The following is an 18,188-nucleotide window of genomic DNA, read 5'->3' on the forward strand; positions in this document are numbered from 1 at the left end:
CTGTGAATAACAGAAAGAAACAAAAGTTGTTCTTTTTTAATCGAACTAGTTTTACTGTTGGCGCCAATTTTAAACATAGAAAAAGTTTACTATCTTGCATTTTTATGAAGGCCTTACAGTCAGGTCTGTGGCCCACATAGGTTATCAGAGAGTAACAAAGAATGACAAGCCAGCAGTTGTGCTTAAGCTTCCCTCTCCAAGCTACTATCCAAAGTTAAATGCAAAAGTAAAATGAGTCCACGTATCCCTCAGAAAGGGCACAAAGCTATCTCATGCACTATCATTGCTCATCCACGTGCCAAAAGCTTCAGGTGTTAAAGGGAAAATTACTGAGTTACATTTCTTATTGTTTGATATGACCAATTATTATTTCCAGAGAACCCCTATTATTAAGCAAACTGTCTATCCACATTTTTGGAAGTGTTGATGGATGAGGCTCATAACAGTCAGGGCACAGGCATTATTCATATGGATACCAAAATGTAGCTAGTACTGTTAGTATGTGCATGTTAACAACCATTAATCGTCTTCATTAAGGAGAAAAAAATAGATATTTCACTAATTTGAACAATACTATTACAAGAGTCTATCATTGTTTGTGAAAACAGAAATATTCTTAGAATTTTAAAATGAAAAGGATAACGGAAAAAAAAGAAAAAAGGATTGTGGCATGTGCTGTGACAGGCATTTTCTACTCTTCCTTTAGGTATCAGCCATAAAGTCTATTTATAGCAACTGTTCACAGTAAACAGGATGGTACTAATCTAAAATACAGTTTTTTGTAATCAAAAAGAGCTGTCTTAAGTGCTAGGTTTATCTGAAATAGGATTAGATTTCTATTGCAAAAAAAAAAGAGCTACAAGTACAGAAAAAATAAATGTTTTAAATCACCTAATCTTCATACCCATATCATACATCATAAGAGCTCATAACAAAAAAACTACGAGATCTATGAACATCTAGAAATCAGCCCATAAACTATTCTAATCTTTTTCTATGGCTGAAAACTGCTCTTTTCTGATCCCTACCTTAGTATTCTTCCAAAACTAAAATATTCCAGTAACTAGGACTACAGATGGAGAGAGATCATCCATATAATTTAGATATATTCACATTTGAAAGGAGATGCTTCACGTCACTTTCTAAACTGCATTTTTATGGAATATTATGTGCTTAGACACTAAATCTGACAGCTTTCAAAAGTATATATAACCAAGCTGAGAACAAGCTGATAAGATCAGAACAAACTGAGGTACAGTAACTGCCAAATTCTTTCTTTACATTATTTTCATAACAATGTTTTCACTCTTAGCACATATACCTGCATATATCGTGCAACCAAAGTTTTCCTTCCCAAGTCTGGTTTGAGTTACTTAGAAGGTTGAAAAAGTTCTAAATTAAAAATGTCAAAATACTTCCATCAATCGTATTTTTTTCAGAAAAAAAAAATTTTGGGGGGAAAAAAAGTCTCCAGGAATAAGAGCATAACCCACTAAGCAACAAAATATTCAAGCAAGAAAAGCATGGCAAAACAAAACTGTTGTGAAGGTGACATCAGTCAAAAAATAAAAATCAAAACCAATATTTTATCTGCTCATACTGCTAAGTGTCTTGAGGCACATCATTAAGATGTACCCAGACAACCTCTGTAGTTTATGATATTTTATTTATAGTTCTACTAGGGCTGGCATCATGAACCAAAATTTATCAGTCTCAAGTCACATTTAGTAGCACCTTTGGTGAGGGAATATTATTTCAAAAGATGAAAACTAAAATATAAACAAGTATGAGAGTTAAGGACACAGAACCAGAAACAGCATAACAAAACAGACTGAATTATCAAAACAACTTAACTGCTTCACTCCCACTACCTTTTGTTCTTGAAGTTCTACTGTGCAAGTTCATATACATGTCTTTCTATTATGCATACTCGAGGAAACAGCATCAGCTTCTTCCAGTCTTCATTTTCTATATACCTTACAACACATGGTATGCATAGGAATCAAAACTTAATTATCTCTCAGCCCATTCAAACTATTACTACCACCTATGAAACACCACTCGTTCTATAATCTGAGACTTGAAAAAATACTCCAGTCTGTGTTTTTCCCTTCATCTTTAAGAAAACAAACATCTGTTTGACTGCAGCAGAGCAAGAATTAAAATACTTTTCTACAAGCTTATTTACACTGTAGTGATTTTTAAAATCTGTTCAAGATTTCTAGAAGTCAAAGATTAATTTCTAGAACCTGCATGAGATGAAGAAGACGTCCACCTGCTGCTGTCTCTCCATCATCTTCACAATCCTGTAAGAAAGTCTGCTTATCTTCACAGTATATTCTTGGAAAAAAACCCAAACAAAATAGATTAAAAAAAAGTCAATCAACTAACATCTTTACATGATTAATAAAGTCTCAGAGATCTTTCATACATATATGTATCAATTATAATTCTCTACTAACAACATTTACATGAAAACAGGATGAGGCTTAAGGTAAACCACAAATATTTATCTGTACAGTAGAACAAGTTTTGAGAAGCTTTTACACAGACTTTAGCTGCTTCAGGTCAACTCCAGAGTCATTACCAGCATAAAGTCCCTACAAAGGAAAATCCTTCGGTTTTTAGCCTAATAATTACACCTAGCTGAAGCCAACTATATCAGACACAGGTTCAAATTATGGTACAAACCCATAAGTGTTAAGAACTTGGACAAAAACATCACGAATAATTAGTTAGGTCTGTCTTTCAGCAGCAACATGCAACTATTCCTGAAATTCATCTTCAGATTCTCCATGTCATCTTCTTTCTCAGGGGGCACTCCAGGAAACTTTTAGATATATCGCTTCATACAAAGGACAGCTGCACAGGTCTAATTTTCCAGAAGTAATACACAGAGGTCTACTGCTTGTTACCAATTGATTTTATAACTTCTGAACTTACTAATACACAGGTGACACAATGAGAAAGAGGCTTCCTGTACTAGATGACAAATAGGAAGCAGTAAGTATGTGTCTGTTGCTTTTTTGAAGTGTATGTGGATACTACGAGTGAAAGAAGCCAGATCACCATCTGCAACAACAGAAACCCCCTCTTTACAGAAACCCTTTCCTTACTTTTACTTTTTGGTAAAATAAACTTTCACTTGCTCTCATTTCATGTTTCATTAGGATCACACCAGGATTGGCATGAATGGATCAGCATCTATACTGCTTTTTCAGATGACTGGTTCCTCCAGTAAGGAAAGGGCTCCCTTTTACTGTCACTTACATTCCTCAGAAAACCTGCATTGCTATCTGGACTGAGACCGATTGATTTCACATAAGCTGTGTTTACAAGAGTTGCCAGAGGCAACTGCCAAATTAATTTTTACCTGTTTCTCATTTTCCCTGAAGTTTCTTGTATTTCAGCTGAAACTTCATATGCCAGATGTCTGCATCAGGCTTTCTGTTTCGAGTCTTATTTCAACTGAACATTTTCACCTATTTCTAAATATAAGGTTGGGGGGAAAAAAAAGTTACTTCACCCGAGTAAAAATACATTTAGTTCAGGATGATGCAGCATTTCCATGCTCACATATAATATACAAAGTATACCAATGCATGTTCAAATCCACTTTTTTCTTCTATTTCTAATGCTGCTTTACTATCTTATTTCTTACCGTATGTTCTACTTTCTTGACCTCCAAGTAAACCCTGCAATACCATTCAAGTAAGAAACCTATTCCTTTAAGGATTTAATAGGAACGAATTTCTTTCTCATGCCCTGCACCCATTCGTCAAAGAACGCTTAAAAAAAAAAAAAAAAAGAAAAAATCACTATTTGCATCTCACCGGTATGCATATATGTTGTGAGTAGCACTTGCAATCTTCTTGTTCTCATATAATTTTTCAAGAACTCTTTTTACCTTTAAAGAAACGGAAAAACCCTTCCTTTAGTAACAGGGATTTCATATACACATCTCAATATCACTGCAAAGCAAACATCTCCTTCTTAGTACATATACGAAACAATTTTACGTTTTGACATAAAATGAATTATATATTCAGTGTATTAACTCAAGAGGCTGCTTCTCAGTACCCTCATGTTTGTTTCTAATCATTTTTCTGGGATGCTGAAAACAGACGCTCCTTGAATTTGTACATTGTATACATTCATGTTATTGATGAAGATATAGAAGTGTCGTACTGATTTACTAAACAGGAAAGACAGTAAATTCCAGAAAATATTTTTAATCAGTATTATGTATAAGTAATTAATCTGAATTATTTTTCCAACTATAAGATTAAGCTGGAATAGAACACAACTCGAATATACCACTACACACTGCTTTTACTTATTTCACAAAAAATGTGATGTTTAGAAAACCTTACTATATTTCACTTTGAGTTTTTCCCCAAATGTGGTTTTTTTTCAGAGTTTCCATTTCACAGAAAGAACAACAAAAAAAGAAAAGGTTCTATTAGGGGTCTGAAAGTGTCAGTATTTCCCAGGAAATATTCCCATCATGTCCATTTTTCTGCTCTTAAGAAGTACCAAATTCAAAACATTAATCAATATAAGTCCATCTTACGCTTCTAATTAAACAAGCTAGCAATTGTTCAAGCCTTTCCAATGGTCTAGCAAAAAAGGAGAGCTTATGATTAAGGCATCGTTTTAGTACATAATGCAAAACATTACTGAAGCTGAGGAAGTTTGGGAAAACACGCCTAGCAAGTAAATTGCCTTTCACTGCAAGGAAAAATGTCTCTGAGGTGTAATCAACAGCCATATTTAATGTCTTAGCTGTACTGTGCTATTTCCAATTTTTCTTGAAGAAATTCAACTGACAAAAATCACCTCAAATAAAAGATACCTCAATGAAAAAACTGCTATTAATAGTAAAGAACATTTTTTCAGACACCTGTCTTCTCCTTATTTTAAATATTTAAGAAAGACAACTTATACTAATACACTCTCATAAACGTGGACAATTCACAGACTTAGGGTACAAATCATATGAAATGATCATCACCTTTGACATTACTTATTTGCCAGCTTCCAGGTTCCTAAAAATATACTTTAAAGATTCCTTATGTGTCTGTATTAGCAATGAACCTCGAAGACAGACATCTTAAGCCTAAGCAACAATTTATCCTTTTCCCTGATGTAGCTCCTGAGCATTTCTTTTCCTCCTGTTCCCCTCTACTATTCCTGCTTTACGGAAATAAGGGATGTGATTCTCTACATCAGAATGTGTCAGTGAGGCACACGCTCATAAAAGACAGAAGATGTTTAAACAATAAATCAATTCTTAGTCCCATTCAATGAAGGAGTTCACACTGTACTCTGCACACTGTCTCAAAATATTGATGAGTATCACTGCATCACACAGATTCTGCAGATAAAGTTGATAAAGAAGCCAGCTTTCACTACAGCTGTAGCGGTTACTCCATTCCTCATAAATTTTGTCTTTCTTTCAGAAAAATTAGTCCATACCACAGTAAAGCTTCCCTGCAATCTGAAGACCAATCACCTCACAAAGCAAGACCCTTGTGAAACAAGATGGATTTGACACTTTGGGGAATTGCTCTATCTTTATACTAACTATATACCAATAAGCCTTGACTGGAAATTCCTGGGTTTATTGAGTATTTGTTGTCTTTAAAAAAAAAAAAAAAAGTCATGAAAGAAGAATGTCAATTAAGAACATCTTTGTATGCAAAAGGCAACTCACTAATCTGCTTTAAGAGAGTCCTACTGCTTGACACAGATCTATCCTTTCACAAACCGCTGTCCGTGGGTACAGACTTCCTCATGTGTAGGAACAATTTTACTCATAAATCATTATAAAAGAGCAACAGTATTTTAAATTGAAAAAATTACACTAACCCACTTATTCTAATTTCCTCCCTTTCTAAAGCAACTCTTTGAGTTCACACATATATTACATATAAAATAATCACTTAAAGCAGATACAGCTGTAGCACAAAAATCTAAATGAATGTACAGCGTATGTGAACTTGAAAGGTCGAAGTGCTCCAGGAAGATACAGGGATTTAAAGACCCAATCTTATATCCATACTGGGCAAATTAACGAGAGAATTAAAAACAACAAAAAACCACCACAGACAGATTAAAAAGCTACACCTTTTGTATAGAGAAATATAACTCAATACCCTGTCACCGTTCTTGCACAGTCACTGACCATGTAGTAGACTTAGCTTACCTGGAATTTCCAAAAAGCATTTGAAATATCCCTTACCAAAAATCCTTAAAATAAAACTAAAATTGGATAAAAAGGAAGAGAAAAATCTTCTCAAGGTTTAACTCTCAATTCATATTAAGAAAAGATGAGTAGCTTCCCCACTGAACAGGGATGATCAAAGGAGGCTGATGACAATAGATGCAAAGTGATGTACAAAGTAACTCAAAACCCCTCTCAAATAGGTCTCAATAAAGATTTACTTATGCATTATCCAAGTGTGTTTTTGAATAGAATTGCTTTCTGAGGGATGGAAAACATTTATAAATTCATGTTAATTAATCTTCCAATTAACACATGATAGACTCGGGAGCTTCCAAATATTTTACGATAAACTTGCCATCACCTAGAAGTCAAATTACAATGTTCTTATTCTCTTACATCTAATGAACATAATGGTAAAGAATAGCAGGAAGCACTGCAGAGCTGTTATTTAGAGATATTCAGCTGAAAGCAAGAAACTGGTGACTACTCAATGTTAGCACACAAAGATGCAGAGACAGACAGACAGACAGACAGACAAACATACCTGGCAAATTCAAAGTCTTCCAGTAACATTTTGTCAAGCTCAAAATACAGGCAAAAGGAGAAGAACTGATTTCTACTAACTTGTCTGGTTGTCACCACAGGAGCCAGATGTGCCTGGAAAGTACTCCTTCGATCTGTGATTGGGTTTCCGTGATGTATGGGTGGCAGTTCTTCATCTATTGATCACAAACAAGGAAGTGTTTGTTTTCTTTCAGGAGTACAAAACCAATGTATACAGCTATGTAAATAAAAAATGTCTCGAGTTTTAGAAAGGGATTTGTTAAAATGACGTACACGACATGACAAACAGAACAAGTAAAAATATGTTGGGTTATTTAATGACTGTTATCAAACTTTATTACGATTTTATTGTTACTAATTTTTCTCTAAAGCTGAGTAGAATAGCAGAATCTTCAAGCCTCTCCTAGATTATTTCAACAGAATTAACATGAGCATACTTTTTACCTTCCTGACTTTCAGATGTCATGTAATTTAACATTTTAATTGGATCTTCCTGAATGGGCTCATAGTCTAGGAGAAAATCTTCTCCATCATCTTCATCAACTTCTTCACTGGTTTTCTTAATATCCGGTTCTATTACAATATAAGTAGTAGAAATTATTACACATTTTTTTGCAAGAAAAGCAAAACAAAGTTTCAAACTCTTTGAAATCTAGACTTCTGGCATTAGATTTAGAGACAAGTTAATACATCACAGTCTGATTCCTACTGAGGGCCTATGATGTGGTGATAATGCAGTTTTTATAACAGGTATTTTCCATAAAAAAGCAGAGGGGTGATAAAGCATGTTCAAAAGGTCTAGAAAATCATTAGATATAATAAGTAGAAGCTATAAAGTTGCAGTCAAAATACCCAAACTTCCAACACTGTCAGTAAAATTTTCACTTCTCAGTATCCACTCCTTCAGTCACCTCAATGAAAACTAACTTCTTAAATGTCCATGATGCAGCAACAAAATGCTCAGTTTACTGAAAGACTAAAACCAGACCTTACTATGAAGCAACACTGAGAATAGAATTTATTTTCCTCTTCAGTCTTTAATTCCTCACAGGACTAAGCTAACATCCATGACACAGAAAAGTACTTCTCTTACCTTCTGCCACATGAGCATGCACACGTCACTCACACATTTCATAGCAGTTTAGCATTTTAATGCACAAAAACCCCTCCACCATTTTTTGAAAGAACTGTGAATTTACACAAACAGGGTAAGAGTAACAACAGAAAAATCACTGCAATTCCAGTGATCGTGTACTTCTCATCCCAATACAGTAAAATACAATTAAGAAGAAATATTTGGTCATCTGTCTGCATATTCCAGTGAAGTTTATCTTCTCTTGAATTCCAATCCTCCAACAGTGCACTCAATACCAGAAATTAATTACTGATATGAATAATTCCTTTGCAAAACAGAGGACAATGCATAATGTACTGTGTGCAGCACTGTCCTTTCATGCAAGTAATTTTATTCCTGAGAGAACTGAGGACTGTGTTCTAGTTCAAAGGCCACATCCTTTTCTCTACTGCTTTTTAAAAAGGGAAGCTATCACCATAAAACAGTAAGCCACGACACTTGAGACTGTTTTCTGATATGTAGATCCAATACAAAATTGGACATAAACTTTAACTTGGACTGAAATTTACTTTGCAGTGCAACACAAAATAAACTCAAAACTCCGGTGTTTTCTGAAGTACCTGGCTCTGACGATTGTGCCTTTTCTATCAGAACTTCTCGTATCTTCTCCACCCATAAATACAGTATACTTTCACCAAGGTTCTGTCTGGAAGTAAAAACCCACAGAAAATGAAGAATCATTTTTGCAGATTTCATTTGGAAAGCACACCAAATAACACACAGATTTCAGACACACAGAAATAGAACACATAATAAGCTAGTGAGATAAACAGCTTAGGCAGGCTTGTGGAAAGTTCTGTTTCAGTACTTCACTGGGCGAAACACGGTATCTGCGGTATCGGCGTTGTTACAAACTCTTTGTGGCTTGCTTTACTTATTTATTAACATGAAAAGCACAAATGATGGAGGGAAACAGGAAACGGACAGAAACTTCCTGACCACTAAGCAAAGGGAAAGCAACTGTGGGAAGAGTAAGTCAGTATTTTCAAAAGAATACTAAGCTACAATGTCCAGACTTAGAGCTTGCCCTGGATCAGTTTTCTCTACAAAAAGCACTGTACTGCCAGTGGTGAGCTCCTTCAGCTGCTCTGCAGCTCTAGGGGACTCTCTCTTCATCAGTACGGCTGAGGTTGACCTCAGTGGACTGTGAGAGGAGGTCAGTGGCAGCAGACACAATGGAACACTGGATTGATATACCACATTTTGGGTAACAAGCAGACCTACAGGACAGAGAGGTAAAGATCTAGGTCTAGGAGTCTTCAGTCAGGGGATACAGATGTGTATTAAGGCACTGGGGGAGGATGGAATGAACATGTTCTATATATGCATATTTGGAATTAAGAAATGCTTCCTTTATGTACAGCAAACAACTCAAAATACATTTCAAATGGTGTCCTGCAAAGCTGTCTTCACAATTTTAGTTTAGTACGTTTATGAACGATGCACGTTTGTCTCCGAACCAAAACTAAAGATTTAGGGCCATATGTAACTCAAGGTTTCTCATTAATTTTATTCTTACTGCCACCACCTGGGCACCATGTAAATGACAAAATATAACATCTTTAAACTCTCACTCAGCTTAATGTATACAGCACTACTGCTGGAAACAATCAAATTCAAATAAACATACATATTTTAAGAAAAAATATTCAAGCAAAAATAAGGAATTTATAAACTTGTAGCTCTGCCTTCAAAATCTGGACAGACTCCAGAATAATTCAACACCTTGATCTCACACTGCTTATCATAAAGAAGCACTGCCTTAAAACCTGAAGACCTAGATTTTTATTTTTTTTTTAGTGATGGAATGAGAAAGATTAGACAACAAATAAAATTTTTCAGTTTTGTAAAGTAAATAGCAATTTCTCCAGCTACTACCCAATTTCAGTTTCTGAAGTTGTAAATTACACTTACTCTGAAAAGTTACCTTTCTATGCTGCTATTTTTTTTGTCACTTGTGTCTAAGTCACGAAACAAAGCTTCCTGTTGAATAAAAATCTTACCAGAAGAATATCTGGTTAAACACAGTTATTTGCTATACTTTTTGTCTCCCAAAACAAACTTGTGATCTATAATTACCCACTCTTTACACGTCCTTAAGAAGACACAGTGATCGATAGTATAGTTCATACTGGTTTAGATTGCAGAACTCTACAACTTAGATCACTAGGGACTAAAGACCTGGTAAAACACACAATGCAAATGATGCAGAGTATCTGTTTATCCAACAACCACTCGGACATTGAATAAATAAAAGGCTTTCACAAATACTGTGAACGTCAGTGACTACTCCAGGTTTTTAAACAGTCTAAAATGACATATATGCCCTAAAGTACAAACATTCACTTCCTGCTGAACAAACAAAAGTGAGAGACCAGCAGGGACTCTGAATAGCAGCTGATGTAGACAGAAGGGAACCACAAGGGACTGAACTAGCACACTCTAACAGCCTACAAGACTGCAGAGGTGGGGAACAAAAAAAAAGAAAAAAAACTCTTTCCCAGCCATGCTCACAGTCCTCACATGCCAACTTGTGCCAGATGCTCAGGACATTTAAAGAACCACCTACAGCAGCTCTACCTGTGGTACAGACTTCATCAAATCCTTTGAATCTGGACAGCGTTAAGGACAATCTCTGTCCTTTTTCCTCCACTGAAAAACTGTGGTGAATATGATCCCATAGAATTTTTGCCTAAAATCCTTGTGCATTTTTAACACTTCAATTTTACTTGCTTAAATTATCTGTTGCTTAATTAGCTAAGAAACACAGTTAATCAAAGTAACTGAGTAATTAGATAAAAACCCATTATGCAAGCTAAGTGCTCCCTTCCTTATGGCATTAAAAAACATTTCTTAGGCAAGATGTTCAGATTTCACTATCTGGGGCATGACTGTGCTTCCTTATGATGCATTTTCATTTAATTTATTTTACATTATATTTGGGATCTGAAAGAAATAAATAAACCATAAAAAACCCCAACATTTATTACCCCAATTTCACAGCAATTTAAAAATACATAATTTGAGTATTTCTAAATGCTCTGTTTATTCTCATGCATTCATTGTGCCTTGTTGTAAGCTGCACACTGTGATAATAAACAGTCCATGATGATCCAGATTCCAGTTAACAGATTCTGCATGTGTTTGTTTTAAAACCTAATTATCCCTTAGCTTTTAAGAAAAAATGTGCTCTAAGACACAAACAAACGTTTTCACATCCTGTGCTTTAACATTCAAATGCAGGAATAGATGCAGAAATCTCATACTTGATAGCAATAAACAATCTCATAGATTCCAAAGGGCATCTATTCTATTAGGTTTTAAAATGAAAGCTTCTATCCTTATAGAAAATCAGGTCTAAACAACATAAAAGAAATTTCTCAGAGTTTAACACAATTTGTTATTGCAAAATGATTACTAAATACACTGCACCTTTAACTGTTAGCTTGATAAAAGAAACTTGCTCTGTCTATTGCAGCAATCACTTCATAACTACTAGTTAATACAGGTACTTCAAAAGCATACGCTGAGCAGGGCATGGAACTCAAAATACAGTGTATCCTTTTACTATATTCCACAGTCTCGAACTTACAGATATATTTCTTCCAAGCTATTTGCTAGTTCCGTATAATCTTGTCCTCGAAGCCAAGGGGCACTAAAATGAAAAGAAATACAATAAAAATTTTGCCATATGCTGCTTCCAACATTCTAAAATAAAAGTGATAAACACCTTGAAAATATAACACATCAAGATTTCAGCTGTAAACATTTTGGGAATAGCACAATCACTCAGTTTTCCTTCAAGATACCTAACCTGGGCTGCCTTTTCTTACCTTAGTTAAAAAAGCTGGACTCATTGTTCATGGAAGACCATTGTCACTCCAGTGTCACCCCAAGTATTATTAGTTGACCCTTCCAAGTCCTTCATCACCATAGTATCTACTATATCTAGAATGACCTTTCAGTTTTGTACCATTGTCCTCCTGGTCTCATGTTAAACTTCAAACTTTGCCTGAAGTTTATTACCACTACCTTGTATTGCCTTGTCAATACTCCTGAACAAAACTCAGTAGATATGTGTGTGCCATGCCTTGCAGGTCCTTCTATCATCCAAATTGGGGACCTGGCCTGACACATTCCATTCCCATCTTGTTTACCTGCCAGAAGACAAAGGTAAGGAAAGGAAGGAAAGGAAGGAAAGGAAGGGAAGGAAAAAAAAAAGGAAGATGGCACATGCCACAGCTCCATCCTCTGAAAAGCATTCCTTACAATCTGAAACAAGGATCCAGACAAGAGGGGTACACCCAATGACACATCACTGTCTAACACAACAGGCAGCTGCCACCTTAACTCCACAATCTCACTGCTGTCTAACCACAAAATGATGCTGCAAGAATTAGAGTTGAGGGAAGAGAGAAAACTTTCATAGGGAGCTCTGTAATGTTAACTTGGGAGAAAGAAAAGAATATGCTTGCTGGAAACATCCCTCATCCCCTGTATACTTTAATTTGAAGAGTCGTCTTAACTAAACTTCCACTTACATGGTAAACAATCAACAGTGGTAATTCAGACAATACAAATGTTTGCAAGAAAATTTCACCTACTTGAGTTGATAAATGGGTGGCTCTTCAGTCGGATATCCTGGTGGCAAAATCACCTGAAAGAAATACAGGAAAACTATTCATTGGACTACTTCTATCAGCTAGCTGAGCTTTACTGAAGGACTCTGATGTCGAGCACTAGAACTACAACTAGTGTTACAAATGAAGCAAACAGTTGGGTGTGTTGATATAGAATTACAAGAACATCTGAATATCTGTATTTAGAATTCCGATAACGGTAACACATTCAATTATATTTCATGGTGCCATTTTTAAGGATGCAAAATAAAGTATGGAAAAAATTTGAAAGAAGCTGCACACATGGTTACTGGACTTAAATAAGTGGCACCACATTTCCATAAGTAGACATGTCAGTGTTTCTTGCACTAAGAAACTTATTGCTTTCCGTGCTGAAGACATAAAGTAACGAGTTACTCAATTAAGTTGATCCAAATTTTGTTTTGTGAAGCAAATGCAGCAGATTCGCTGAGGTGCGCTACACGAAGTCAATGTTAAACATTTTTCAGAAATTAGTCTTTGGAGAAGCACACTGAAATGTTTTTGCCAGGTGTGGAATTAGGGTATGTAACTACTGAACATATCACAAGCACATCGATGTGTTACAGAAAAACAATCACTGAGAAGTCTTATCACAGATTCCAATTTAAGCTTCTTAATCCACCTTAGTAAATAACGAACCGTATTTAGAATGGTTTCATGCAGCACACATTTTCACCTGTCTCAGTCCAACTGCAAATTTTGTGCTAAACTCTGTACCACTATACCTGTAAACAGAGGGTCCATTTTGGTTGATCCAGACAATCACTAATCTTAATGCAGTAGATTTTTTCATCTTCATCAACAACACACCAATCTTCACCATAGATGGATGAAAGGGCTTCAATTTCATCAATCTAGAAGAAAAAAACCGAAACCATTATGCAAAAATAAATAACTCCCCCACAAACCCCACAACTTTGTGTTGCAGTCACAGTATTTTTTAAATCTTGCTTTTCTACAGCTTACTGACAGATGTGACAAGATTCACTTTACTGGAATGCTGTAAGTATTGGGGATTCAGTCCCGATTCACAGTTGCGCCTGGGGAGGTTTAGGTTGGACATCAGCAAGAGTTTCTTCACAAAAAGGGTGATTAGACACTGGAATGGACTGCCCAGGGAGGTGGTGGCATCACCATCCCTGGCTGGAGGTGTTTAAGAAAAGACTGGACATGGCACTCAATGCCATGGTCTAGTTGACAAGGTGGTGTTGGGTCACAGGTTGGACGATGATCTCAGAGGTCTTTTACAACCCAGCTGATTCTGTGATTCTCTAGCTAACTTCTGCTCAGTTCTCCCAGGCACACACCAGCTTTTGCACTTCAATGGATAATCAGTTTCAGCAGTGACAAGGTGAGCAAAGTGACACGGAGCAGCGACAACACATTCCCGCAGCTCCCTATCCGTGCAGCTCCCGGCTGGGTCGGAGCCCTGCAGGGGAAAGACCCCCGAGGGCTCGGCACTAAGCTCTTCCTGAGGAAGAGCGAGTACTCGGCAAATTCCCATTAAAAACCCGGAGAGTCTCCTTCCACACAGAACCCAAACACCCGGAATGGGTCCTTGGTGCGAACGCGGCACCGCGGGCGCGGAGCCGCTCACGGGGCCCGGGGCTCACCAGAATCCCCCAAACCACGGCTCTCCCAGCAGCCCCCTCGCCCCCACCGCGGCTCACCTGCTGCTGGGCCCTTCCCGTGTCACTGGCCGCCATCGGGACCCCAAGGGAAGGGAGACGAGTAGGAGGGAAAGGGGGAGGGAGCCGCCCGGCGCCGGGCCGTGTGCGCAGCTGTGACCGTGACGCCGCCCGCCCGCCCGCCCTTCCGCCGGGGTACTGAGGGCGCGGGTACGCGGTCGTGTGCTGTCACGGAGTGCCACAGAACCCGCGTTCTGCTTCTCTGCTACACTTTCGCCTTGTTCCTTACGCCCCGTTTTGAAAATAAACTGTGTAAGCAGTTATGTTTCAGTGGCGATTTTACTGAGGCAGCCGTTTTCACCTTGCATTTATGAGACTCGGAATGAGCGGTTGACAAAACTACGTAACTTCTTCTAAAAATTATTTTGAAGGATCATAGGTGTTCCAAGCAGTTTTCGTTACAGCTCCGGAAATTAATTTATTTTATTTAACACTGACAAGTTTAAGACATCTCTTTAGAGAGAGCACTGATCAGTAAAGATACCTTTTGGCTTGTGTGCTAAGCAGGCGGGTCACCTTTATTTGTGATTTTGTAGTTCATGTTTTCTTCCACTGTGATTTTATGCTGACACAGTCATGAAGAGTTCAAGTTAATCTTTGTTTTCCCCTTTCTCAAAAGCTTGGAGAATTCCTGGAGAACAGGATTAGAGTTCAGAAGGATTGTGACAATCAGGGCAGGCCTTATAAAGACAAAATCAAAACAAACAACCCATCAAAAAAACCTCACCCAAAACAAAACAAAAAACCAAACAAAAACACCTAAAAAAACCCCAACACAACAACAACAACAACAACAACAAAAAAAAACCAAAAAAAAAAAAAAACCAAAACAACAAAAGGCAAAAAAAAACCAAACAAAAAAAATAAAAACAACCAAAAAACCAACCAACCAACCAACCAAAAAACAACACACCACCGAAACCCAGGATGCAACTGAGTAGGGACAAACCTAGCTCCGTAGTATCAACTACATATATTCTGGATGGAGATGGAGAACAACTGGTTGCACAGCAGTTCTGCAGAAATTATTTCAGAGTTAAAATTAATCCAAGACCTTGTTTGTCTCCAGTGTCACAGACAGAGTTGGTTTAATTATCTTTGAAACAATAATAAAAAGAATATATCCAGTCTCAGAACATGACAAAAATGCACATTTTATCAGGCAAAGTCACATATCCTACGTAATTCTAAAAGAGAGCGAGGCAGAGAGAGAGAGCAACTTTATTGTTCAAACAGTTGTCTTCTGACCAAAACAGAACAGAAAGCTTCAATTTACAAGGACCTAGAAAAGATAGTGCTCCATCTGTTCATCCTAATATTAAATTGCTTTATAAATTTAAAGAAAGAGCTATGACATTTTTAAACTTTCTGACAGCAATCTCTGTATAGTGCTTGTGCTTTATAAGTTGCTAGTTTTGACTTAGCTGAACAAGTGAGTTTGCATTACTATACACATGATTTGTTATTAAATAATTCAGAAATGTTATTGACATTTTTTATGGCTGTTGTCTATAATCCATAAAAAAGCATTTATATGAAAAACTTCAGCAATCTAGTACTGGGCCAGGAAGAAAATGTACCAGATAAGAAGATAAAAAGAATAAATCACAAAGTCCGTATGAACTGTAGACATCTCTGATAGATTTCTGAGGACTCTATAATTTCCTTTCACTGTTATTTGTATTTGTGATAAGTCTTAATAAATAGAAAGGAGTGTAAATTTGGCTAATGAATCTCCAGCATGCTTATATATACTAAATTAATAACAGAGGAACTGAATTGATATGGTGCACAGGAGTATTTAACAGCTAATTAATTTATTTGTCCATCTGAAATAAACATTCTATTAAAACTGGTATGAAATACATATTCACAGCTTTCAAACTAAAAAAATGACATAGTGGAGTTTACTGAAATATTTGGGGTCTTCTTTTAGTACATAACTGAACATCAATGTTTTTTATGGTGAGACATCTCCCAAACTTATACTCTTCACAGCAATGCATTAAGTTCAATATTTAAAATGGTTACTAAATCTAACCTTCGGTCCATCGGTTCTGTCTTTGTAAACTATAGATAGCAAACAAAAACATTTAAATCTCAAATCAAATCAATTAAGCAAAAGGAGTCCCTGAGGTCAGGAAGTGGTCTAAATTCCCACCTTGAATCCAAATTCTTCGTTCTGTTTTCTCAGGGCAAGAAAATACACTGGGTAATTACTGGTGCTTTTCTGGATCTAGATTTTAATCCTAGAGCACAAAAAGCTTAAACCAGATACAAATAATATTTATTCGACCAGGATTGAATCACAAATAAGTGAAAAATACAGAACTTAAATATACAGAAGAATTAAAGTTTGAGTAAAATATCAATAACCTTGCTATATTTTGTATACAATAGCTCAAGCAACATGATGCATTTGCAACTTCTCTTTTATAATAAAAAAGAGGAAGATTAAGAACAAATAAGAACAATGTCACGTCATGTACTAGTAATTAATGCCCTCAGTTCTGTATTCTTGTTTTGGGCAGGATTTGCTTATACTAAGATTCTGCCAGTACTGTAGCCTTTTCCTATAGTAACTTACCAACAAAACACTACATTTTCTCTAATGCTTCAATTCTACTCTACATTTAATAGAAATCTCATTCTGTAATAGAAATCTCAAATAATGAGCATATATACCTTTAAGCACAGAGTAGTTCAGCTGATTTCAGTTTCACAATGATGTGTTTCTCTAGATCGTGGTCTAAAGTGACATAAATTAGCTGTAAGTTTCCTAACTATAAGCTCTCTGTACACAACTGATTTATCATTTTGGAACTAAAACCATATGCAACTGATTCAATCACAGGAACAAGAAAGTGCATTAACCAAGCCTAATTCTTGGTCTAAAACTACATGTCTGGTAAGACTAAGGAGAAATATATGTATAGGTGACTTAGCACCTTAGTTATAAATATTTCTTCTCATTTAGATACAATCCATTTTTTGTGCTGGCTATAGCAGTGTATACAGTCAGTTGCCTTCTGTAGAGCTACAAAAATCCAAAAGCTTTTCTGTGAAGTAGTAACTGCTAGCAGGTTTTAGGAGCCTCCTGAGTGAATTCTCACATTTTCTCCTGCCATACCTGCACTCAGATAAGAAGGGGCATATTAAAAGGAACTCTTCTCTGTTTAGGATTTTTTTTCTGCTTGAAAATACCTCCAGAAACTGCTCGAGCTTGTTTCAGTGCTGCTTTTATCAGCAAAAAGCATTTTTCATTTCAGAAGGTAAGCCAGCTCACACCATCTATAAATTAACTACATTATATGGTTATTTCCCAAAAAGTATGAAAGAAACTTCAGCAACAGACTTGCATCTGCAAGAATTCCTTTTGCAGGGAGTTCAGAACAACATGAACATTTGTTTTGATCACTCGCTGGCAGTTGCTCTTGGTAATCCAGGGACATCCACAAGAATCATGTCTGAGAGTGTCAGCACATTAGTTAACTCTCCTGTGCCTGTCTTTTGCCAGCTTAGTAAATAAAATCAGTATGGAAATGTGACAAGGACGTGTGCTTACTGCACTACTTTCCAGATGGAGTTGAGGAGCAACTTCCTTAAAATTGCACCAGGGCTGCCTGAAAGCTGCTAAGGAAAAAAATTTTTAGCTTCTGTCCAAGGACTGTTGGTCAGCCAGTGAATACTCAGTCATTAAACATGTTACTGCATGAAAACAAACATACAACCTGTCATGTATCCTTTATTACTTCCACTTATCATTTCTCTGTGTGCACTCCTGTCCTAGTTAGGACAACTGAGACCAGTTCATCATGGTATGGGTGTAACCCAAAACTGTGTATTCTATAGCCTTCCATGCCATTTCCCAGAAACTGTTGTCAATAGACTATTCGCACCCTCTGCCCATA

General features: G+C 36.6%; 1 protein-coding gene across 1 annotated transcript in view; it reads right to left on the reverse strand.

The window, feature by feature from the left end:
- The window catches only part of IMPACT (impact RWD domain protein), an 18,781-nt gene extending 4,398 nt beyond the window's left edge, over positions 1-14,383 (reverse strand). The window contains exons 1-9 of the mRNA XM_017832437.1: positions 14,260-14,383; positions 13,315-13,443; positions 12,533-12,585; positions 11,521-11,583; positions 8,489-8,574; positions 7,238-7,366; positions 6,854-6,948; positions 3,834-3,907; positions 2,250-2,340 (exon numbers count right to left, since the gene is read on the reverse strand). Of these exons, the coding sequence (XP_017687926.1) occupies positions 2,250-2,340; positions 3,834-3,907; positions 6,854-6,948; positions 7,238-7,366; positions 8,489-8,574; positions 11,521-11,583; positions 12,533-12,585; positions 13,315-13,443; positions 14,260-14,295 (756 nt within the window). The 5' untranslated portion in view covers positions 14,296-14,383. The remainder of the gene's footprint in view (positions 1-2,249; positions 2,341-3,833; positions 3,908-6,853; positions 6,949-7,237; positions 7,367-8,488; positions 8,575-11,520; positions 11,584-12,532; positions 12,586-13,314; positions 13,444-14,259) is intronic.
- Positions 14,384-18,188: the final 3,805 nt, after the last annotated feature.

The sequence above is a fragment of the Lepidothrix coronata genome, unplaced genomic scaffold (assembly GCF_001604755.1).
Source record: "Lepidothrix coronata isolate B3197 unplaced genomic scaffold, Lepidothrix_coronata-1.0 Scaffold6, whole genome shotgun sequence".
Classification (NCBI taxonomy): Eukaryota; Metazoa; Chordata; class Aves; order Passeriformes; family Pipridae; genus Lepidothrix; species Lepidothrix coronata.